The sequence below is a fragment of the Engystomops pustulosus genome, chromosome 5 (assembly GCF_040894005.1).
Source record: "Engystomops pustulosus chromosome 5, aEngPut4.maternal, whole genome shotgun sequence".
NCBI lineage: Eukaryota > Metazoa > Chordata > Amphibia > Anura > Leptodactylidae > Engystomops > Engystomops pustulosus.
In genome coordinates, this window is record NC_092415.1 from 103,546,437 (window position 1) to 103,571,494 (window position 25,058).

Below are 25,058 nucleotides of genomic sequence, written 5' to 3' on the forward strand. Positions count from 1 at the left end.
ACTTTTTTGGGGTTATAAGTCTCTTTATATGTTAAGGGGCTTATGGGCATTTTTATTGATTTATTACTTTATTTTTTATTGAATAACATTTTTTTTTACTTTTTCACTTTTTCCACCATGGGACATGAACAAGCAATCATCTGATTGCTTGTTCATAATACTCTGCAATAATCATGTATTGCAGGGTATTATCAGTGTTAGCCTATGCGCTTGCGTAGGCTGGCACTATGCCAGTAAGATGACGTCACAGACGCCATCTTACTGGCAGTGCCTGCAGGCAGTGCTGGGGACGAGATCGGACCCCAGCACTTCCATAGCAGCGATCGGCGTCCCCCAAAAACGGTTCAGGGGGGGCCGATCGTGGGGGAAAGACCCCCAGAGGCATGTTAGATGCCGCGGTCGTGCTGACCGCGGCATTTAACGGGTTACACACCCGCGATCGGAGCCCACTCTGACCGCGGGTGTTACACTGGGGTGCCGGCTATTAGTTACAGCCGGCACCCCGTGTTTTTCTGATCCAGAGCCGAGTCGGCATAAGCACCGTGGCGGATATATCCGCCACTGAGCGCTAAGTCACTGCGCTCCATGGCGGATATATCCGCCACGGAGCGTGAAGGGGTTAGAAAAGGATTATATATGTGTGATATCGAAAGGTTAAACACACTGATAAAATCATAAACCTGTTTGATAGACCAAGCATTCTAGGATGTGGGGATACCTAATGTTTAAAAACATTCTATACAGTAAGCCTAATATAAAAATACATTAATTTGCTACAAAACTGGTATGAATGGAAATAACTGCACGTCCTGCAATTAATAATAATTGCACGTCCTTAAATAAAGGACACTTTACAAAGCTCTTTCCACAAGTAAATTGCTTCTAAAATTCTAACCATGTTTACTGAGCACATGCAAACAGTTTGTGAGACACGGTATAGAATATTTAAAAGGATCAGTCAGGATAATGCAACAGTTTTATTTGGACTAACAGCATCTTAAACAGTCATTAAAACATTATTTCCCCACCACAAATAAAGTGGTTTCAAATTGTAAATTTTGTAGGTTCTCTCCCATCACTGCATCTTAATACCACAATCTTACATATGTAAATACGTATAGTAACCATTTTTTTTGTCATTTTGTATTTTCAATTAATTTTCATAGTCATCGGTAATGAATTCATCTGGTTTCGAAGGGTTTTCAGCTTCCTGTCCGCTTTCATCTTATGCGGTCCGCTGTCACATGTTAGAAGAATATCTTTAAAGGGGTTATCCAGGTTTGAAAATCTTTTTATGGCCGGGCTGGGGAGGGATAGTTAAACATAATAAACATGGACTTACCTCCTCCGGCGCCGCCGATGTCCCGCGCCGCGGTCACTTCGATCCGTGCCCCTGTAAACAAACAGGGGCACGGAAGCCGCGCACAGGGAGCTTCCGGTCCGCGTTGTGGACGGCTCCTCCCATCCGTCCCTATCTCTCAGCGTTGTAAGCGCTGGGAGATGGTGCGCATGGGAGCATCCGGCCGGCCGGAAGCTCCCTGTGCGCCTGTGTAATGAAACCGGCGCACGGAGAAGACGGGCCGCGGCGCGGGACATCGGCAGCACCGGAGGAGGTAAGTACATGTTTATTATGTTTAAATAGCCCTCCCCAGCCCGGCCATAAAAAAATTATTAAACCCGGATAACCCCTTTAAGGCACTCCTAGAGGGTCCACTATAAGCCATATCTCAGATAAATCACTTACAAGACATAACATTATAGACTTGGACTATACAGATTAACTGAGCAACAGCATAATTAACTGGCATACATTCATCCCTGTTATCCAAACATATATTAAAGCATCAAAAGCAGACTTGGGCTCTGAAATGCATCTGCTTTGTAGCATTATTGCTCATTCCTGTTTTTAGCATCCATTTAGACTTCATCTTTTGCACATACTTCATGTCGCGCCCTTGCTGAAGACTACCACCTTTAAGAGAAAGAAAAAAATTCACTGGATCAGTAAATATCCATCCTTAGAAAATACATTACAGTAAAAACTGCCACCCGTTAATACAATTCCATAACTCATCCCATTCCATGTGTCATGATTTAGCCCTGATCAAGGCGTGTCAGAGACACACGGCCTAACATAAGTCATCATTATGGCTGCAGATCCTGGCTTGATTATTGGGTCTAATGATCAAGGCTTACAGTATTACAGATACCTATTGATGCTGCTAAAATGGGCCAAACAGCCACAAATAAAATTATGGCAGTGTGAATCAAGCCTAAGTATCTCAGAACAACAAGCTCTTTGTCATCATGTATTCCTTTTTGAATCTTGTGTCACATCTCTAGAATGTAGAGGCACATGTTCCACTTAGGCTACCTAATGAATAGTGTTCACTTTAAGGGGTTTTCCCCTTTTTCAAGTTAGGCCCTATCCACAGGGTAGGCTAAACGGTGGAGGTCTCAGTGATGACACAAGAACGTTGCTCCCGGAGATGAATAGAGCAGACACCCGTTCTCTCTACAACCTCTGTCAGCTTCAAAAAGATTAATGGAGCAGAACAGATATGTGTGGGCGATCTCCTTTCATCTCAGGGAGCGACGAAGTCTGACGGAGGTTCCTCAAACCATGCCAGTCTCGCGATCTGTGTGGGTGGGCCTGATCACGTAGATCCCCAGCAATGAGCAAGTTTCCCACCTAACTTGATTGGTGGGAAAATCCCTTTAAAGAGTGTGAACATGTGTTTATAAGTTTGCATGAACGCAACATTTGTGATATTACAAGGATAATGTTTTGTGTAATTTGAAAATTTATAGAGTTCAGTGAGCCCTGATCGATTGAGTGTACCATACAAGCCAACAATACCATGTCCTTAATGAACAACTATAGTAATATATTTCTGCTTTTTTCCCCCCTTTGGCTGTGATAATAGTTTGGAATATTTTATCTCAATAATGGCATGTATAGACTGTAGTTTAAGTAGAATTAGAAACTGCTTATACACAGAAGAAATCTGAAAGTCATGGATGGAGGGAGCACGCCGCAGCTCAAAGACAGTTTCCCAGCAAAAGTTATGTTATGTTAACTTAAGTTAAGTAATGCAGAAGATTTATCAAGAGGAAAATCTTTGAAGAAAGCTGTGCTGAAGTTAACATTGCTGAAATATATGTCAACAAACCTTGCACAATTGTGGATAAATTTGGCACATTTTCAAGTAAAATCACTTTCTGAATTGCAACTGACAAATCTGATGGACATCAACTTGACAGAATAACTTTTCAATCCAGTGAACAGCGGACCAAAAATGACAAATGGTGAAAACTGTCTGCAAAGATTTCCACCAAACTCTACATAGTGACTTTACTTATGGGCAGAGAGGATGGTTGGGATTATAATCTCCCTCATCAGCAGCTATATGGTTTATAGTCTGTAAATATGCACAAGTATTTCAAAGGCTCACATCTACACTATGTTATGCCTGTGTTTATTCAGTTCATTACTAGACTTGCTTATGCTTGTGAGAATCTTACCAGTCCCCCCAGTCCAGCCCAGGGCTTTGTACTGCTGCAATACCCTGCCGACAGCTCTTTGGTTTCTGGATACCACCACAGCTCTGGTCAAACCAAATTTCTGTTTGTAGTATTTCATCAGCGACCGATGGCCAATCCTGGCACCTGTAATAAAAGTGCATGTGCTTTACTGCAAAAAGAAGAATAAAATCTACAAGTCTTGTGAACCACCATCAAAGAAAGATAAAAGAATGCGGTACAACAACACAGAATAGAAAGCAACAATGGCAGCTGCCCAAACATTTCCATAATCAAAATCTCACATTTTGCAGGAAAAAAAAAAGATTTTATGAGGGGATGGTAAACTAAAAAATCAGGAGTATTGACCATTCACTAGCTAGAAGTTCCTGATAGATGAGCATATGGCTATTGTAAGGCCTAATGCACAGAACTAAACGATGTGGGCCAAAAGTGGGCTGGTCGGCGTCTGGCGAGATAGGGTGTATGCACAGGGCTTCACCTCACCGTGCCATTTGCTTTAGCCTCTATTTAAAAGAGACTTAAAGTTAACATACTTTTGCCATGCCAGAAGCAGCTGCTGTCAGCTGTATGTTACATCTGAAACTGAGCTCTAACACTCGCGATTGTAAGGGTATCAACCCCTTAAATGGCGCATGCCCGCGGCCTGTATGGGTCTCCCCCTTATGGATCGGATCACCCGTGCCGCTTATCAGAGGATCTGGTCCTCTTCTGGGCAGCCCAGAGAAATGTCTGCATATACGTCTGCATGCCAGACACTTTACACTGCTCTACAAAATACTCTACAGTATAAAAAAATAAAAATATAAAGCACCTAAAATGTCACTTTCCCATACAAACATTTAATAAAGTATAACAACCCCCCCCCCCCCCCCCGCCCCACAAATACACACAAAAAAAAAACTTGATATATTTGATATTGCTGCTTCCGTAACAATCAGTGTAATAAAACAGAATCCTTACTGGATCCGCAAGGTAAACACCGAAAAAAAAAATATGCAAAAACGTTCCAAAAAAGCCTTTAAAAAAATGCTGTAAAAAGTTATTTTAAAAATGTTAACTGCTCCAAAATAAGACCACTAAAAAGCACGATTCTTGCAAAAAATAAGCTCTCAACCAGATTTGTCAAAAAATGTAAAAGTTATGCATATGAAAAAACTTATGCTAAAATAACAACATTTTTGCCAAATTACTTTTTATTCAGTAAAATGTATTTTTTTTTTACTGAAAAGTATTTCAGTAAAAAAAAAAATCTATACCAACAAGGCATTTTCGTAATCATGGTGACTAATAGAATAAAAATATGATATTTTTATGGTATGGTAAACAGGAAAGAAAATAAACCACATAAAGTGACAGATTCGAAAAATGGGGCCGTGTCCTAGAGGCCAAAATAGGCCGAGTCCCAAAGGGGCTAAAGTAGGTGTCATATTGAGAGAGCCAACAATATCATTCACATAAAATCCTTCACAAATATCTATCATAGATAAAGCAGGGGTTATGGGGCAGATATTTTCTGGACATGTTGTAATAAAAGTCGACAAAACTCACTGTGATTGCTCCTAAAACTAAAATGGCTGATAAAAAGGAGTGCATGACTATTGTTCCACACAAAGCAGGAGTATCAGAACAGCATAAAGAACACTAAATAAAAAAAACAAGACAGCCGTTTGTTATGGTCTTATTTCTCTTCTTGGTTTTCTTTGTATTTCCCAACACGCAGGCTTAATTCAAACTGAAATCAATACCTAATGTTATAGTGCTGCTAAAATTAACCCTGCGTTATTTCCTCCCCTTAATTTGAAATCAATAGATCTAGCTTTTAGGGAAACCTTTAATGAACCAAGTCAGCCCATTGCCTGTCTCACTTAGTATAGCACACATAAAAGGGACAGCGCAGGCTAAAGCCCCATTCTTATAATCTGAAATGGGGTATTTTAATCAATGTGCTTTAACCCCTTAAGGACGGAGGGTTTTTCGCCTCATTTCTCGCTCTCCAACTTCAAAAATCCATAACTTTTTCATTTTTCCGTGTACAGACCTGTGTGAGGGCTTATTTTGTGCGTAACAAATTTTACTTTCCCGTAATGATATTTATTTTAACATGCCATGTACTGCAAAGCTGAAAAAAAATTCCAAATGTGGAAAAATTGAAAAAAAACCGCACGTGCGTCACGTTCTTGTGGGCTCAGTTTTTACGACTTTCACTCTTCGCTCCAAATAACACGCCTACTTTATTCTTTGGTTCGGTGCGATCGCGGTGATACCAAATTTATACAGGTTTTATTGTGTTTTAATACATTTTCAAAAATTAAACGAATGTGTACAAAAAAGAAAAAAAATTTTTTGCCATCTTCTGACGCTAATAACTTTTTCATACTTTGGCGCACGGAGATGTGTGAGGGGTCATTTTTTGCGAAATGAGGCGACGTTTTCATTGCTACCATTTTGAGGTCTGTGCGACATTTTGATCATTTTTTATTTCATTTTTTATGTTATGTAAAAAGGTGTAAAAGTCGCATTTCGGACATTTGGGCGCCATTTCCCGCCTCGGAGGTCACCGCCGGCCGTAACCGTTTTTATATTTTGATAGATCGGGCATTTTGGGACGCGGCGATACCTAATATGTCTGTGATTTTTACTGTTTGTTATGTTTTATATCCGTTCTAGGGAAAGGGGGGTGATTTGAACTTTTAATATTTTATTAATTTTTTTTATTTTTTAAACTTTTTTTTTTCTTTTTTTTTTCACTATCTTTTAGACCATCTAGGGTACATTAACCCTAGATAGTCAGATCGCTGCTACCATATACTGCAATACTTCTGTATTGCAATATATGGCATTTTTGCAGCACATTCATTACAATGAGCCACTGGCTCATTGTAACGAATATGCAGCTGCCAGATAGCCTCGTGTCAAAAGAAGACACGAGGCTACCATAGCAACTGATCGCCGCCCCCCGATGACGTTCGGGGGCGTGGCGATCGAAAAAAAGATGGCGGCGCCCACGCGCCGCCGTCTTTTAAACGCCGCCGGCGACTTTGCCGGCGGCGTTTAGGGGGTTAATAGCCGCGATCGGTGCAAGCACCGACCGCGGTTATTAGCGGTGGGGGTTTTGTGCAAAATGCAAAAACCCCCACCTTTGTATGAAGAGGACTCAGCCCGTGAGCCCTCTTCATACATCCCTTATACCTCTGCGCCGTAGAGCTACGGCGCAGAGCGTTAAGGGGTTAAAGGGTTGGCCACATTTCCTTATGTTTTTTTTCTAAGTGTGTGTGTGTGTGTGGGGGGGGGGATATTTGGTGATTTACCTATATGTACACACACCCCTATTAAAAAATACAGCACCCATTTCTTGAAATGTAAATAAAATCCATGGTTCAGCTGCTATTCCTGTACATAAAATATTGGGGATCTTCTTTACAGGACTTATGTTAGTACAGTATTCAGGCTTACGGTCATGGAAAGTAGAATGGTCATAGATGACGGGGATCACCCTCTATATGTGGCTATTTTAAGGAAAGGAATGGCAGCTGATGAGGTAAACTAAACTATATACATTGATACAGGGGCGTTGCTAGGGTGGTAAAAGATTAGGGGGAACGGCCCCAATGCATGTGTATTGCACTTTCAGTAATGCCCTCTCCTGTACATAACCCCCTGACATGTGGTTGTGCCAATAACAAAGTTACTTCTGGTATATACAGCTACAGAGAACAAAGGAGAAATCCATACTTGTTACATCCAGTGCCTGTAGGTGACGTGTCCTCCATCTTCTCCATTAGGCATCACCACATCTTATGTTCCTCAATGTTCCTACATCTTGGTTCCCTGACAGTATTACCCTGCTGCCCCTAACAATCTCCCCAAATACTGAAAGGCAACGCTCACACATTTGTCTTGCATTTAAGCAAAACCAGGTGCGTGTTACCCATCACATGTGTATTACTGGAAAATATATGTGATCAAACCAAGACCTGTGCTAGTGCCATGTGTGAACACGCTCCAAGAAATGCGCCCACACACAGCCCCCCCCCCCCCGTAAGTAATGTGCCCCACACTGCCCACAATGTTCTCCCCCTTCCCTAGTCCCTATCATGTTTCTCACCTCACTGATGCAACTCTCTCTCTCTGTGCACTGCTTTCCCCAGCAGGTCAAGTGATCATGACATCATCACAGGTCCTTCAGCCTCCGGAACTCCCGGAGGCTAGGTCCTTGCAGGGTAAAGCAGCGCCTGCACTCCATCTCATCACGATCTGTGTCTGAGGACACAGATCTTGATGAGAGAAAGAAGGAATCTTCCGGGCAGCGGGGCAGATGATCTGCTGACCCGAGGAGATTCGGGGCACTGGCCAAAAGATCCGGGGCACGGATCTTTTGACCTAGCGACGCCCCTGCATTGATATGTTGCCCAATATCCTGTACCTTCGACACATAAAAATAGAGAACACACATAGAGAAATCACAGCTCACTACTGTTCATAGCAGCTTCTCTGAAATTGCCTGCCACTGATTGGACACTATGAAAGAAGATTAGCATAATATACGCCTCCAGCTTCAGCCCCTGTTCCTCCTCTCTGACCAAACAGATTATAATGGTCAGATGAAGGGACTGATATCTACACAACCGTGGGGGCCAGAAAGAAAATTCAAGTGCCCTAGAATCTGTGTAGCAACCCTTCTGAATGGTACGTGAATCACCATTTAAAGGGGTATTCTCATCTGGGCACTTACTTCCAGTTTCATTAAACTGCCATATATAAACATTTCTTCAATTAGATGTTATTAAAAAAAATGTTCCTGTGTGAAGATAATTTCTCATAAATGTAGCCATGTTGTCCCTTAGAAACGAGATAGCTTCCCCGGATACGGCCACCTCTGATGGATTGAGTGAACAAAGAAACAAAAAGTTATTGTATATAAAATGTCCGGGAGTTACTACATGTCGCACAGCCACCCTGTGGTAATGATTGCTGAATCCAGGTGGTCTGGCAGGACTCTATAGCGCAAGTCTGGCCACCGCTGCCAGAGTGTGACGTGGTCGTATCCGAGGAAGCCATCTCGTTTCTAAGGGGTAAAACGTGACTACATTTATGAGAAATTATCTTCACACAGCAACATTTTTTTAATTAACATCCAATTGAAGAAATGTTTACATATGGCAAATGAATTTAATTAAATGTAAATGCACAGATGGGAAAACCCCTTTAAGTAAGGTGGTGAAAGGAGTCTGCTATATGTTAAAACCATAAGCTTAAATCTCACATACAGCAGCTCCCTCAAAAATCCTGTCAGAAGGCAGGACCCGGCAGCCGGAGGAGGATCACGCGGCATCGGCAGTCCCGGGGCAGCGCCCCCCCCCCCGGTAAGCGCCGTGGGGGGGTCCGATTCTTCTCAAAAGCCCCTTGTCAGGGGTTAACACCCGCGATTGGAGAAATCTCCGATCGCGAGTGTTAGAGGCAGGTGTCGGCTATAATATATAGCCGACACCTGCAGCTTCTGGCGCTGGCTCCGTTCAGGAGCTGGTGCCAGAAGCATGACGTAATAGTACTGCATTTTGCGGGAACGCACCTCCCGCGATGCAGTACTATTACGTCGAATGTCGGGAAGGGGTTAAACAATATAAAAATTGGTTTAGTTACATTCAGATGTTCCTCATCACTACTCCTCCACAAACCCAAATGCGTTTTAGCCCTATCAAATTATGTATCATTGTGTGTATCATTGGTATGTATGTATGCATCATTGTGTGTATCATTGGCATGTATGTATGCATGCATGCATCATTGGTATGTATGTATGCATGCATGCATCATTGGTATGTATGTATGCATGCATCATTGTGTGTATCATTGGTATATATATAATATATGTTTTTGTTTTTTTTTTTTAAAGTGTTCCTGTAGGCTTTCACTTGAGAAAGGGGTACTTTGCGACCCCAAAATGCATTGTGCCTTTGAGACATTTTCAATGAATAAAAACCCTCAAAATAGCACGCGGTTGACTCTTCTCCTAACCCAATTAGAATAATGGCTGTAATATATGGTCCTCCTGGCTCACCCTACCAGTTTCTCGTCCATTGCTTCTTGGCTTCCTCATTTTCTATCCAGTGATATCCCAACACTTATCATATGAGACGAACATTCCTATAAACACCCCCATCTCAGTTTCAGCATCTCAATTTTTATCACTTTTATAACTTACTCTTTAGGACTTTCACAACTCTGATTCTCCTATTCACCAGGAGAGAAACATCCTAGACCTGGTCTTTGGTCAACCCTCTTCAATCTCTGACACACTAATACTGCCTTTAAAATACTCAGACAATAATCTTCTGTCTTTTACGGCAAATAGTTGCTCCCCAACTATCGCACTTACCAGAACCCACGTGCCTTTGATACTCAATGTCTCAAGGAAACTTTGGTCATCACTGTTCCCCATCTCCTCTCTCACCTGGCTACTAACCATTATAATCACAACCTTAAAAGTGCCCTGGATGAGGTGGCACCTCCCCAGTCCAAACATTTCAACGCAGTCGTCGGCAACCTTGGTACACATCCCAAACCAGTTTCCTTTGGCAGTGCTCCAGGAGTGCCAATGTCCGGAGAAAATCACGCACATCTGCAGACTTTGCACACTTCAAGTTCTTGCTTAGAACTTATAACACCACCCTTCATCTCGCCAAACAGGCCTATTTCACTAATCTTATTTCCTCTCTCTAACAATCCTAAAAGGCTCTTCAATACTGTTCATTCCTTAGTAAAAGCAAAGTTTAGGCCACCTGTTACAAACTTCGGGGCTGAAGATTTGGCCACCTACTTTAACCCCTTCCCGCCGCAGCCCTTTTTGTTTTTGAGTTTTCATTTTTCACTCCCCACATTCAAAAATCTGTAACTTTTTTATTTTTCCATGTACAGAGCTGTGTGATGGCTTATTTTCTGAGTAACAGATTATACTTCAAAATGGTGGTATTTAATATTCCATGCCGTGTACTGGGAAGTGGGAAAAAAATTCCAAATGCAGTGAAATTGGTAAAAAAACCCCTGCATTTGTGCCGTATTCTTGTGGGCTTGGATTTTACGGATTTCACTGTGCACCCCAAATGACATGTCTACTTTATTCTTTGGGTCGTTATGATTATGGGGATACCAAATTTGTATAGGTTTTATGTTTTCATACATTTACAAAAATTAAAACCTCCTGTAGAAATTTTTTGGGGGGGATTTTGCCATCTTCTGGCGCTAATAACTTATTCATACTTTGGTGTGTGGAGCCGTGGGTGGTGCTGTTTTTTGCAGATTTTAATGACGTTTACAATGTTATCATTTTTAGGACTGTACGACCTTTTGATCACTTTTTATAGAATTTAAAAATTTTTTTAAATGGCAAAAAAGTGCCATTTTCGACTTTGGGCGCGTTTTTCCGTTACGGGGTTAAACGCAGTGAAAAACCGCTTTCATATTTTGATAGATCGGGCATTTTCGGACGCGGCGATACCTAATGTGTTTATGATTTTTACTGTTTATTTATATTTATATCAGTTCTAGGGAAAGGGGATGATTTGAATTTTTAGTTTTTATTATAATTTTTTTGTTTCAACTTTTTTTTAATTTTTACTATTTTTCAGATTCCCTAGGGTACTTTAACCCTAGGGTGTCTGTACGATCCTATCATATACTGCCATACTACAGTATGGCAGTATATGGGGATTTTACTACTCATACATTACAATGTGGTGATAGCACATTGTAATGAATGGGTTAACCCGAAGTAGCATCGGGTCTACGTGAGACCCGAAGCTACCATGGCGATGGATCACCGCTCCCGATCGCGGCTGTTACCGGTAAGCCTTTGCTGCAATATGCAGCAAAGACTTACCGGCTATGGAGAGGGCTCGGCCCGCGAGCCCTCTCCTTGTACCGGGACCAGACATATGACGTACTATTATGTCACATGTCGGGAAGGGGTTAAAGATTAAATTTAGTGTATGCGACAGAAAATCATATCCCAATCCACCAACTCCATTAAATTCACTTCCCTCTGCTACTTCATCCAGTTACATTTAAGGAAAAAAAAACACAAAAAAAAAAGTTTTGGTATAATGCATTGGTGTCCAAAAAAAAAAGAATATAACATTTTATCAAAGTTCCTGGCTCAATAAGTCACATAGTCCTGAGAAGTAAAACAGCTCTCCTTGTGCAGATTTACATACATAATAGCTAACAAGAGATCAAACCCTGTGTAAAAAAATGGCTTCAGTTCCCTACCTGATGGCAGGACTAATTCCATTGTATCTTCGTCATATTCTAGGGCTTTTTCTTCCTTTGTGTGACATTCTTGTTCAGACATTTCTATATCTTCACCCTCTTTGAAATCTGGATAACTGGATCTATTACATGAGAAAACAAATCATTCAATCAATTTACAGTCAGGCAGTAAGCCTCTTAAAACAGGAGATGGACAATACATTTTTAATAAACTTTATGATTTTGAAAATCTACCATCACAATCAAGCATAATAAACCAGGGGCACATACTCCATGCACTGGGACTGTGGTAATATTCTTATTATTATTTGTTATTCCTTCCTTTGAAAATCAACTTTTAAATTCTGTTAATGAACAATGGTGGACTGTTACCAGAGCTGTGCACTTGCCCGCTGTAGCAGGCATAGCAAGGGGGTTGGGGAGTGCTGCTGCGCAGTGTAACTGCCTATTAAGCTGCAGCATGGAGGTACTCAGGTAACACCAGTCACAGTGCCTGGATCATCGCCTATATGATAACCCATAGGGGGGTTCCTGTATTGTGGCTAGGAGACACTGTATGGGATAGATCCTTGGATAAGAGGCAGGTGAACTTGGGTGGAGATGGTGAGCCTATTATGCAGACTACACCCTTCTCTTTCTAGTGTCCTTCCTTGAGTGCAGAACAGCGGGTAGTTACAGAATTTGCCTTCCAGTCAGAACTCTGGATCAAATGGTCCAAGTCCAATATCCATTTTTCACCCCTACAGCAGAAGCTGTGGACCAGCCCTTCTGAGTCACCTCAGAGATTACCTACTTGGGGGGTTTGAATCAAGCGCTCAGTTATGGACTATTACTCGCCAAGCAAGTTTCCCCTCTGGGCTCTCGTGTGCCACCATGCTGGGGTATGGTCAAGACTGCATCTCTCCCTCCCGAGTCAACTTGATCAAGATAATTCTTCTGCCAAAGGTTTGTTACATCTTGCTGCATTCACCAGCGTATATACTAAGCCTCTTTTTTCAAAGGTTGTACAGCAGGGTGGCTTCATTTGATGTTACTTTCCTAGGAAGAAGGGGGTTGGCTCCCTGATTTCAACTTATTATTCAACATATTTTTGGGCTGTGATTCCAAGAATAAAAGAACGAGATGGCACTTAATGCTGGTTTCTCAGTTTCTTTATTCCATGGTGAAAAGGAACGGCCATTTGTCGTTATCTGTGCTTCATCCCGCTTTTAAAAAGCAGGATGCAGCACAGATAGCGGAAATTGGCCCTGCACTTTCAGCATTCCTCCCCAGAAATGTACAGCATGTCTATGGAATAAAGATGAACTGAGAAAGCAGCATTCTGCTTTCTGATTCCAGTTCTTTTATTCTTGGAACCACAGTTGTGTTTGTCTGCATTTGAATTAGAGCACTGCCTCAACTGCCCATTTATCACTTTAATCCCCTTAGAAGCCCTGCTAATCTGTGGTGGCAGTGAAGTGTTGCTTTTATATCAGGCTGTCCCATTTTCCCTGGATGCTTAATCTAGAAAAGCCACACAGTGCCCTTCCCTTCCCCTGAGCAACTCCTGTTTGATTGGAATGGGAGGGTTATAGGAGCACCTCCTATACTGCACATACTACTGAGGAAGTCACCAGATTGGTGACGATACGTGTGGGGCTTGCTCCACTCCCTATCCAGCTGACCTTCCTTCCTTGCAGGAGGAAATTGCAAAAACATTTACTGCTGTTCCTCTGATTCCCACCTAAATGTATTACCAAGTGCCCAAGATAGATGTCCAACTCATTACTGTATTGGCGCACAGTTTATTACTTTATTATCCACGTTGAGGATATTTAATGTTTCCGTTACTAGGAGATATATCTACAGAGACGTTGGACTTTGTAATTATGCTTGCATTGTATTTTCTGGTATAGGACCTGCAAGACCATAATGTATGAACTTTCTCATATATATATAGATCGTCTCTATCAATTTATTACAATAAAGTTAATCTAGTTAAGCTAGAAATACTCACATCTGCTCTTCTTCATCTTGATCCCAGCAATGTCCGCCGCTAGTCTTTACACACCAGGATCACCTAGAAATAATTAGCAGCGAGGACAAGATATCCAGTGCCCCAGACTACTAATTATGCACATGCCCGCACCTCCCTCTCCCGCCATGAATTCGCGCCTCTTGTGTGACGTCACCTCCCACTTCCATGCTCCCAGCATTGGAGAGAGAGGTGCAAGAGTGTACATAATTAGCAGCCCAGAGCGCTGGACATTTTGTCCCTGCACTCCATGTTGACAATTATAAGTGTAAAGACTAGCAACAGACAGTGTCAGGACCAAAATGAAGATGAGCAGAGGTGAGTATTTCTAGCTTTTTGTTTTCTTAAAAAAAAAAAAAAAAAAAAGAGTTGTGCAAAGAAAGTTGACATAGTCTGAAAATCTCAAGTGATGCATGATAAATATGATACCTATTTTTTCTAATACAACCCTGGAATATTCTTGTACTGACCAAATGTTTTCCTTTTAAACGCACAAACCTCATCCATCCACAATGTGACTAGAGATGGAGAAACTGATCACCAAACATATTAGCCTTGGTAGTGAGCTACAATGGAGAATGCAGAAAGACATGTCTTGCAATATACTTTTGCTAGGGCCATATAAATTGGTGCCAGGCAGTTGGTCACACTCCCAACTTTCCTGTGATGTACCAAAAAGCTGCAATGGGTGGATAAAGGCGGATTAATCAGTCAGCCACTCTTTTCACTATATCACATGTTAGATATGGGTGGTCCAGTAAGAATGGGAGAAAGATATTTGTTTTACATAAGTAGGACAGGAGTGGGAGCCATATACAGGAGGGGAGTGTTATAGTAATACTATGCTGACAGAGATGGTGACTTAGCTAGGAAATCACATAGGAGACTATTCTGGAGTTTCTTTATTAACTGGGATGCACTACACACAGCCTGCTTTGCAAAGCTTAATGCATTGTGTTCATCACAAGGTTTTAAGGAATAGGTGAAACGTGTGCACACTATAACATCAGTAAGTGATTATCACTAAGCCATACATGATAGAAAAAAGGGAGTATTGAAGAAGATAAAGCATGCATTTATTCATACCTGAAATCATAAAAGTCTGCAAATTCCAGAGCAGCATCTCCGTCAGTAAAGAGCTTGCAGTGGCACTTGTCATTCATGTGTGCTTGCACCGATTCTGTGGTGTAAAAGGATTTTCCCCTTTCATTACACCACAGACATATCTTCCCGACACCAACCTTTTCACCTATAGAAGTACAAAAAAATAAGCAGATAAAAACAAATGCATTTACATCTGCCACTCACAGCAATTTGCCGATAGGTCACCTCTCCACTAGACATGAGGAGTTCCAAACTTTAACGCTGAACCTAAACTCTGGAACCACTCGTCATTACTCTCCACCCATAGACAAACCTTATTAAGGACATGGCGGCACTAATCGGCAGGTTTCCATAATGCAGTATGAAGCAGGTATCCAGGAGTCCTTACCCAAGTAACGGATGAAACCTTCGAGATCTACGAGGTATTCAATGTCTGGAATAAAGAAGCTATGCACTTTGGTCATATGAGCAACATTCTTTACTAAAGAACGGGAATGATGTAGACAGAATAAACAGTCTGTAATGGGAATGGCTCCAACAGGAGGGGAAGCACTCTCAGCTGCCGATGCAGAACTGGCCTCATCAGCTCCATCCTCCTCCATTTCCTCATCACTCTCTCCTTCCTCCTCATTTGAATCCATGTCTTCCCAATCTGCAAAAGTGAAGATGCATAGAACTTAATTCAAGGTAAAGGCTACTCTAAGGGCAACACATACTCAGTTATGCTTACATTACATGACACCACAACTATTAGGGAACAATCTTGAGAAAAAACCCTTTATTGGAGTTGCTTGCTTTGGTGTATGAAGCCCAGCCGCAAGTGTTGGTAATAGTGCAGTGGTTCTTAACCCACCGAACCCTCTTTAGTGAGTGATAAATCAAATATGTGTGTGTGTCTTGACCTCCGTGGCGATGACTCCGCCGAACCCCTGAGACCGACTCACCGAACCCAAAGGGTTCAATAGAACCCTGGTTAAGAACCACTGTTATATTGCAATTCCATAGAAAATAAAGCATTACATATTAGACATTAACCCCTTAAGGATGCAGGGTTTTTCCGCTCATTTCTCGCTCTCCAACTTCAAAAATCCATAACTTTTTCATTTTTACGTGTACAGACCTGTGTGAGGGCTTATTTTGTGCGTAACAAATTTTACTTTCTCGTAATGTTATTTATTTTAACATGCCATGTACTGCGAAGCTGAAAAAAAAATTCCAAATGTGGAAAAAATTAAAAAAAAAAAAAAACAGATGTGCGTCACGTTCTTGTGGGCTCAGTTTTTTCGACTGACTGTGCACTCAAAATAACACCTCAGCTTTATTCTTTGGTTCGGTGCGATACCAAATTTATACAGGTTTTATTGTGTTTTAATACATTTTTCAAAAATTAAACGAATGTGTACAAAAAAGAAAAAAAATTTTTTGCCATCTTCTGACACTATTAACTTTTTCATACTTTGGTGCACGGAGATGTGGGAGGTGTAATTTTTTGTGAAATTATGCGACGTTTTCATTGCTACCATTTTGAGGTCTGTGCGACATTTTGATCATTTTTTATTTCATTTTTTATGTGATGTAAAAAGGTGTAAAAGTCGCATTTCGGACATTTGGGCGCCATTTCGCCGGCTCGGGGGTCACCGCCGGCCGTAACCGTTTTTATATTTTGATAGATTGGGCATTTTGGGATGCGGTGATACCTAATATGTTTGTGATTTTTACTGTTTATTATGTTTTATATCAGTTCTAGGGAAAAGGGGGTGATTTTAATTTTTAATATTTTATTAATTTTTATTATTTTTTAAACTTTTTTTTCCCACTATTTCTTACACCATCTTGGGTACATTAACCCTAGATGGTCAGATCGCTCCTACCATATACTGCAATACTTCTGTATTGCAATATATGGCATTTTTGCAGGTCATTCATTACAATGAGCCACTGGCTCATTGTAACGAATCTACAGAAGCCATGTAGCCTTGTGTCAAAAGAAGACCCGAGGCTACCATGGCAACCGATCGCCGCCCCCCGATGACATTCGGGGGAGCGGCGATTGTAAAAAAAAGATGGCGGCGCCCGCTTGTCGCCGTCTTTTAAACGCCGCCGGCGACTTTGCCGGTGGCAATGACAGGGTTAATAGCGGCGATCGGTGTAAGCACCGACCGCGGTTATTAGCGGTGGGGTTTTCTGCAAAATGCAAAAACCCCCACCTTTGTATGAAGAGGACTCAGCCCGTGAGCCCTCTTCATACACTCCTTATACCTCTGCGCCGTAGAGCTACGGTGCAGAGCGTTAAGGGGTTAAAATCAATTATATTTTGTTTCAAACAGACCTCTGGATTTTAGTAATTTACAATGCTTAGCCTTGAGCCGAAATAAACAGCTATAATAGTTATCAAAGAAGGCAGAAATTAAGCTTTATTGTTAATTTTGGTTCTTATGTCAACCCAACATTTTTAATATCCAATTGTCACAGAGAGCAAAAAATATTAGGCTGGGGCTACAATTATAAAATATACAGTTCCGACTTACATACAAATGCAACTTAAGAACAAACCTACAGAATCTATCTTGTATGTAACCCGGGGACTGCCTGTATTAGAAAATCTTGTAGTAGTGAAAAAGCAGATCATCTTGTGGCACACATAACTGGACATCGCAAGCCTTGAGGAGAGGTAAAGAAGGACAAATCTGTATAGTCAGATCAAACTATTGTACTTACCCCCTTCTTCCTCTTCCACAGAATCTGCAGCATCCTCTGCAGCTGCCAGTTTCTTGGCTTGCTCTTCATACCACTGTAGTCTGGGTGGCTTGTCAGGCCTCATCTTAGTCTGCTCTTCTTGTGTGGAAGAATTCTGGCTCAGGTTGGCCTTCTTTTTGGGGGATGAGGATGGTTGTGCCTTGACAGCCTGCTGAATAGCTGCATTCATGGCATCTTTGTCTATGTTCTCTGCCCTCAAGCCTTTCTCCAGATTTTTCTCATTAATCATCTCTACCTTCTTAGTGATTGCCTCAGTGGCCTTCTTCTCCAGGTCCAAGTGCTTTTTGGATTTCAGGTGGTTTTCATAAGAATTGAATGTGGAGAACCTTTTGCTGCAGGCAGTACAATAGGTGGCCGTTTCTTTGCTCTGCTCCTGCACTACTGCTCTTTGGGCCAGAACACGTTCTTGGAAATTCTCTGCAGTTACTGGGGGCATGTCAGCCACCTTCCTCTTCAGATTGTATCTGTGCCAATCTGTCTTGTAATGGGCTCTCTGAATATCAGGATCCGCGAAGGCTACTCGGCATGTAATGCAGGTGTAAGAGGCCATTTTACTCAGATCTGCGGGGTGTTCTTGACTGGAATAAAAAAAAATAATCACAAAATTGTCAGGATATTAATTCCAGTGTTACCATGACAAAAAGTAAAAAAGAACTTTGCATTTGCACAAGGTCATGTAAACCAGTAGATTTTACATAGTAGGCAGTAACATGGACACCTGTAATTCTTCCACAAAAAAACAAAACAAAAAACACCTACCTAGCTTCCTGTATCTTTTATAATGTGACTTTCATTTCCAATGGTCTAATTTTACAGACCAACCACAGACATGAGGAGGGAATCGCTGGAATCATATTTGACTATTATGTACAGAGTCCCTGCTTCCCTGCCAAACCGTAATCATGATTAGTGCATGGCCCTAGCGTAGGACTCCTTGTATCCTAGATCACTATAATGTACAGAGCACCGTGGTGCTCCAGGAAATCTGGCTAGTGTGATGGATGTGTGATGCTAGCGTTAGTCCCCGTTCACACCACATTATGTTCACACTCTCTATGGACATGATGTCTCCAGGTGCATAAACAGGAGGGTTCTCATTCATGTGTGCCCCAGGAAGCTGCAGGCCTCCTAACCCCGTGAAAGAGGTAAAGTCAGTGCACATTATCTTGCTGTCAAAGCTCCGGCCATTAGGGGGAGCCGATAACATCCAGTAAAAGCGGTGCTTGCAAACAGGGCAGCATGTCGTGTATCATGGACAAATATATATATACATATTATACATCTGTGTAGACAGTCTATAAGGTCGCAGCCTAGTACGGACCTCTTCCTATATCCCTGGGCGGTATGATATAACAAGATGAGTACCCACCTCCACTCACTGCTCTGTCACGCTGCCTCATCCGTGTCCTCACTTTCTACTTCCGGTAGAACCATAGAGATGTTTAGAGTCTAGACGTTCCTGCCTCCCACATGATCTCCTCCGCCATCTTGGATTCGGGCAATGTGTGTCCGCACTGAAACCTGTTGTTCGATGGTGTTCTGCCACCTGCTGGTGTATGCTGATAACGCAGCCTGGAGATAAATGGCAGTGTGTGAGTGAAGGTGCAGTCACGTATGAAGAAATGTGACAAAAGAGTTCTTGTAACATAAAAGAATGTGTTTTCCATTTTTCAAAACTGCATTCTCTTCCATACATCTGCATACCTCCCAACTTTTGCGGGGGAGAAAGAGGGACAAAATGGAGTGGTGCGAAGCGTGCCGCAGCAATTATTTTTACCCACGGAAGCCACACCCTAGCCACGCCCCCTAACCACACCCCTGACCACGCCACAGCTCATACCTCCAACGCATCCACTGACACCAATTTATATATAGCAGCATGATTAACCCCACCGGCACCAATGTATATTTATGTGCATATTATGGGCATATTCCACTCCCCCCAGGCAACGAGCATGTCCCCCCCCCCCCCCCAGGCAACGAGCATACCCCCCCCAGACAACAAGCATGTCCCTCCCTAGACAACGAGCATGTCCCCCCCTAGACAACGAGCATGTGCCCCCCCCCCCCCAGGGCAACGAGCGTGTCCCCCCAGGCAACGAGCGTGTCCCCCCCCCCCCCCTAGACAACGAGCGTGTCCCCCCCCCCTAGACAACGAGCGTGCCCCCCCCTAGACAATTCGCATGTCCCCCCCCTAGACAACGAGCATGCCCCCCCCCTAGACAATTCGCATGTCCCCCCCCCCCTAGACAATGAGCGTGCCCCCCCCTAGTTTGCCATAGTAGTAGTGCCGGCAAGATGACGGTGCTCATTACTAAGGGCTGGCCTTAGTGTTTGCCTTAATTTTGGCAAATTCACACTAACGCCCATACAATTACCTCGGTACCCACCGCCACCAGGGGTGCCGGGAAGAGCCGGGTACAAACCAGTACCTGACCGTCTATAGATGTCGGACTGGGTTTGCTTAGGCCCACAAGAGAAAATCAATTTGGGGCCCACTCTTCATTATCCCCGAGGAAATATACTCTACCAGCCTCCAAATTCTGTTTTTTTTCTGATGGACATCTGGGGTTCAGTATTGGGTTGAGCCAGGGCACACCCGAGGATCCTCTGCTGGGCCAGTCCGACACTGAATGGGGCTGCTGCAGGCTGTTATTGTTGCGCTGGAATAGCCCCCAAGCAGTGGGCTATCCCAGCTCCGTAATGGCAGGCTGCTGCTGCTTTTTTTTATCTGGCTGATTTGAAAAATAGGGGGCACCCCATGCTGTTTTTTCCTCCAATTTTTGACAAAAATATGCGTGGGGTCCCCCCTTAAAAGGAGGCTCCTAGGCTGTTTCCCCCTTTTTCCAAAAAATGGGGGGGGAACGGCATGGGATGCCCCCTACTTTTCAAATCAGCCAGATACAAAAAAGCAGCAGCAGCCTGCCATTACTGAGCTGGGATAGCCCACTGTTAGGGGGCTATTCCAGCGCAACAATAACAGCCTGCAGCCGCCCCACTCAGTGTCGGACTGGCCCACCAGAGTACCAGAGGATCCTCCGGTGGGCCCTGGCTCAACCCAATACTGAGCCCCAGATGTCCATCAGAAAAAAACACAATTTGGAGGCTGGTAGAGTATATTTCCTGGGGGATAAGCGTGGGCCCCAAATTGATTTTCTCTGGTGGGCCTAAGCAAACCCAGTCCGACACTGGCCCTGCTACCTGACCATCTATAGACGGTCAGGTACTGGTTTGTACCCGGCTCTTCCCGGCACCCCTGGTGGCGGTGGGTACCGGGGTAATGGTATGGGTGTTAGTGTGAATTTGCCAAAATTAAGGCAAACACTAATGAGCACCGTCATCTAGCCAGCACCACTACTATGGCAAACTATGAAGAGTGTCGCAAAAAAATAAATCACACCGTTTTTAACAAATATAAATTTAATTGAACAAAAAACGTTGACACACCCTCGTTGACTATTTTATTTGTTAGAAATGTTGGTCATCAACGTAATCCTTCGAATCCGAAGTAGTCCAGAGCAGGCAGGGTCCTGGAAGACACAAATAACACACACTGTGGCAGATGCACTGAATTATTGTGACATGCTCCGTGCACCCGCTCAATAAGATATCCCCAAAATGGTATTAATATGAATGTCATCTCATACTGCAAAAATGACACCTTAAAGAGGACCTGTCACCCAGAAATTCGGTACTAGGAGATGTTACTAAAGTAATCAGCTCCTAGCGCTAAACCAAACGCAGCGGTGTTACATAGAAACCTCTGATAACGCTAACTAACACCGCCGCGCTGTACACTACAAACGCCGGACCACTCTCAAAGTGGCGTATTCATGAGGGGGCAGGACTGTGGGCGGTGACTGCTGCATAACACGTGGCAGTCACCGCCGGCCTATGGAACGAGCGGGGCGTTCAGGGGAAGACCGGACCGCCCCCTCATGAATAGGGGGACCCTTTGAGAGCGGTCTGGCGTTTCTAGGGTACAGCACAGCAGTGTTTGTAAGTGTTATCGGAGGTTTCCGGTAACGCTATCAGTATAGCACTGCTGTGTCTGTCTTAGCACTAGGAGCTGCTCACTTCAGTAACATTTCTGGGCGCGTTCACACGTTGCGTCTTGCCTGCGTTTTCATTGCGTTTGAAACGCATTACAACAGCTGAGGAGAGCCGATTTGCCTAATTACATTATTGTTTACGCTTGTTAACGCATGAGTTGACATTGCGTTTAGAGTGTGTTCTGTAAACGGAAAGTTAACATTAATGTAATTAGGCAAATCACCCCTCCTCAGCTGTTGTAATGCGTTTCAAATGCAATGAAAAAGCAGGACAAAACGCAACGTGTGATCGCGCCTCCCTAGTGCTGTTTTTCAGGGTGACAGGTCCTCTTTACACAGCTCCGCACACCGAAGTATAGAAAAGTTATTGGCCTCAAAATATGGCAAAATGAAGAATTTTTTTTCTACCAAAGATTTACATTTTTAAAAATATCTAAAACACAATAATTCTTCTATAAATGTGGTGTCTCTGTGATTGTACCGACCAAATAATAAAGCAGAGGTGTCATGTGGGGCGCACAGTGAAACCTGTAGAAACCGGGAACAAAGAAAATGGCGCAAATGCGTTTTTTCACCAATATTACTGCATTTGGATTTTTTCCCGCTTCCCTGTAAACGGCGCGGAATATACAATACCGTTACTAGAGAGGACACTTGGTTACACAGAAAACAAGCCGCACACAGCTCTGCACATGGAAAAATAACAAGTTATGGAAGATTGAAATTGGGGAATGAAAAATTGAAACGCAAAAATAAATACAGGCGGTCCCCTACTTAAGGACACCCGACTTACAGACAACCCATAGTTACAGACGGACCCCTCTGCCCCATGTGACCTCTGGTGAATCTCTCTGGATGCTTTACTATAGTCCCAGACTGCAATGATCAGCTGTAAGGTGTCTGTAATGAAGCTTTATTGATAATTCTTGGTCCAATTACACCAAAAATTTTGAAACTCCAAATGTCACTGGGGCAAAAGAAAAAAAATTGTCTAGAACTTCCATTATAAAATATACAGTTTTGACTTACATACAAATTCAACTTAAGAACAAACCTCCAGACCCTATCTTGTATGTAACCCGGGGACTGCCTGTAGTTGGTTAAGGGGTAAAGTCACATCTAGTAAAATAAAGCGGAATAGCAGCCACTGTGGGGGGTTGGGGGTCCTATTTGGCAGGGGGGTCTATGAGAGTTAAAGTATTTAATACTTTAGCTGCCTATGCAGACAGCAGTCACAGAACAGATACCTGACTTCACGGCTGCTGCTGCTCCAGCACACTCCCGGCTCTGCTACATGTGCTGTCCTCCTGGGCTGTGAGAGGGGGGAGGAGGGGGAGAGGGCAGGGAGCTGATATACACTCACAGATAAGACAATCCTCGGAGGCTGCTGGGATCATTCAGTGCAGCCTGTGCTCCATTCATAGAACAGCCCTAGGGGAGGAGGACACTGGGGCGTTGATGGGGGAGGTGCCGGGCTTGCTGTGCAGGACCTGAACACAGCAGGAAGACAGATGCAGCACTGGGGGTGGGACACGGAGCTGGAACAACCACAGGTAGCGTGGGGGAGGGAAGGACTAATCGGGACTTTATCTTAGCTGCCCGTTCCAGCGGCACAGGGGTTAAAACCCGGGACTGTCACGCTGAAATTGGGACGGTTGGGAGGTATGTAATCTGCACTAAATCCTGAATTTACCTGAAGTCTTCATTGTTGCTCAGTGGAGATAAGGTCACAACTTACTTGTAGGGGAAACCTAGCCTTATCTGCTTCATACATGAAGAGTGCAGGTGAAGTGAAAAACTTTGTAATATACCATATTTATGAAAAGAAAGTAACTTCCTACAATTGTTAGGGTGAAGACACACATGGCGTTTTTGGGCCGTTTTTACTAAGTGCGTTTTCCGATCGTTAAAAACGCATGCGTTAAAAAACGCATCCGTTTTTTAAAAATGCATGCGTTTTTGTCCGTTTTCATTGCGCAATTTCGGAAAAACGGACAAAAACGCATGCGTTTTCAAAAAACGGATGCGTTTTTAACGCATGCGTTTTTTAACGATCTGAAAACGCACTTAGTAAAAACGGACCAAAAACGCCATGTGTGTCTTCACCCTTAGGCCGGCGCCACACAGGGCGCTTTGTCTGCGCTTGCAAACGCAGACAAAGTCGCGCCCACCGGGGCGGGCCTCTGCCCGATCGCATCGGCGTTTCTATGGAAACGCCTGCGATCGGGAACGAGCCGCCGGTGTTTCGCGTTAAATTAACGCAAAACACCGGCGGCTCGTTCCCGATCGCAGGCGTTTCCATAGAAACGCCGATGCGATCGGGCCGAGGCCCGCCCCGGTGGGCGCGACTTTGTCTGCGTTTGCAAGCGCAGACAAAGCGCCCTGTGTGGCGCCGGCCTTAGGGTGATGGCACACGTTCAGTTTTTCACATGCAGTTTTTGATGCCCAAACCAGGAGTGGAGTAAAAGTAGGAGGAGGAGCAACACCTTTCAATTATTTTTCTCACCCATTATGATCCACACCTGCTTTTGGCTTCAAAAACTGCATCTGAAAAACTGAATGTGTGCCATCACTCTTAGCGTGAAGACACACGTGGCCCAAAAACGGCCTAAAAACGCCACGTGTGTCTTCACCCTAAGGGCCGTTTTTAGTTTTTAGATCGTAAAAAACGCATGCATTAAAAAATGCATGTGGTTTTTGAAAACGCATGCGTTTTTGACAGCTTTGACCAACTATCTTAATTCGAACTGGTCAAAAACGCATGCATTTTTTTCCGATCTGAAAACGCTCTACCAAAAACGGCCTAAAATCGGCACGTATGTCTTCACCCTTAGGTGCGTTTTTGACCAGTTTGAATTAAGAAAATTGCTCAAACCTGTCAAAAACGCATGCGTTTTTAACGCATGCGTTTTTAACGATCTGAAAACTAAAAACGGCCTAAAAACGCCATGTGTGTCTTCACCCTTAGGCTGGTGCCACATGCACCGCTTTGTCTGCGTTTGAAAACGCAAACGCAGACAAAGCCGCACCCACTGCAAAACACCGGCGGCTCGTTCCCGATCGCAGGCGTTTCCCGGTGGGTGCGGCTTTGTCCGCGTTTTCAAACACAGACAAAGTGGTGCGTGTGGCACAAGCCTTAGGGTGAAGACAAACGTGGCGTTTTTAGGACACTTTTGGGACGTTTTTAGATCGGAAAAAAATGCATGCGTTTTTGACCAGTTTGAATTAAGATGATTGGTCAAACCTGTCAAAAACGCATGCGTTTTTTACGATCTGAAAACGCACTAACTAAAAACCGCCCAAAAACGGCCTAACACCTT

At 43.4% G+C, this 25,058-nt stretch overlaps 1 protein-coding gene across 3 annotated transcripts; it reads right to left on the reverse strand.

The window, feature by feature from the left end:
- Positions 1 to 958: 958 nt before the first annotated feature.
- ZNF622 (zinc finger protein 622) lies at positions 959 to 23,101 on the reverse strand. 3 transcript variants are annotated; one of them, XM_072152785.1, is made up of 7 exons: positions 22,986 to 23,101; positions 17,648 to 18,264; positions 15,318 to 15,581; positions 14,912 to 15,074; positions 11,812 to 11,933; positions 3,526 to 3,669; positions 959 to 1,972 (listed from the first exon to the last, which is right to left on the reverse strand). In XM_072152785.1, the coding sequence occupies exons 2-7, from the start codon at positions 18,234 to 18,236 to the stop codon at positions 1,845 to 1,847; spliced, it is 1,410 nt and encodes a 469-aa protein (XP_072008886.1). In that variant the 5' UTR covers positions 18,237 to 18,264; positions 22,986 to 23,101; the 3' UTR covers positions 959 to 1,844. The 3 variants fall into 3 exon arrangements, with proteins under 3 accessions (XP_072008886.1, XP_072008884.1, XP_072008885.1); XM_072152783.1 differs by lacking the exon at positions 22,986 to 23,101 and adding an exon at positions 19,056 to 19,226; XM_072152784.1 differs by lacking the exon at positions 22,986 to 23,101 and adding an exon at positions 19,008 to 19,223.
- Positions 23,102 to 25,058: the final 1,957 nt, after the last annotated feature.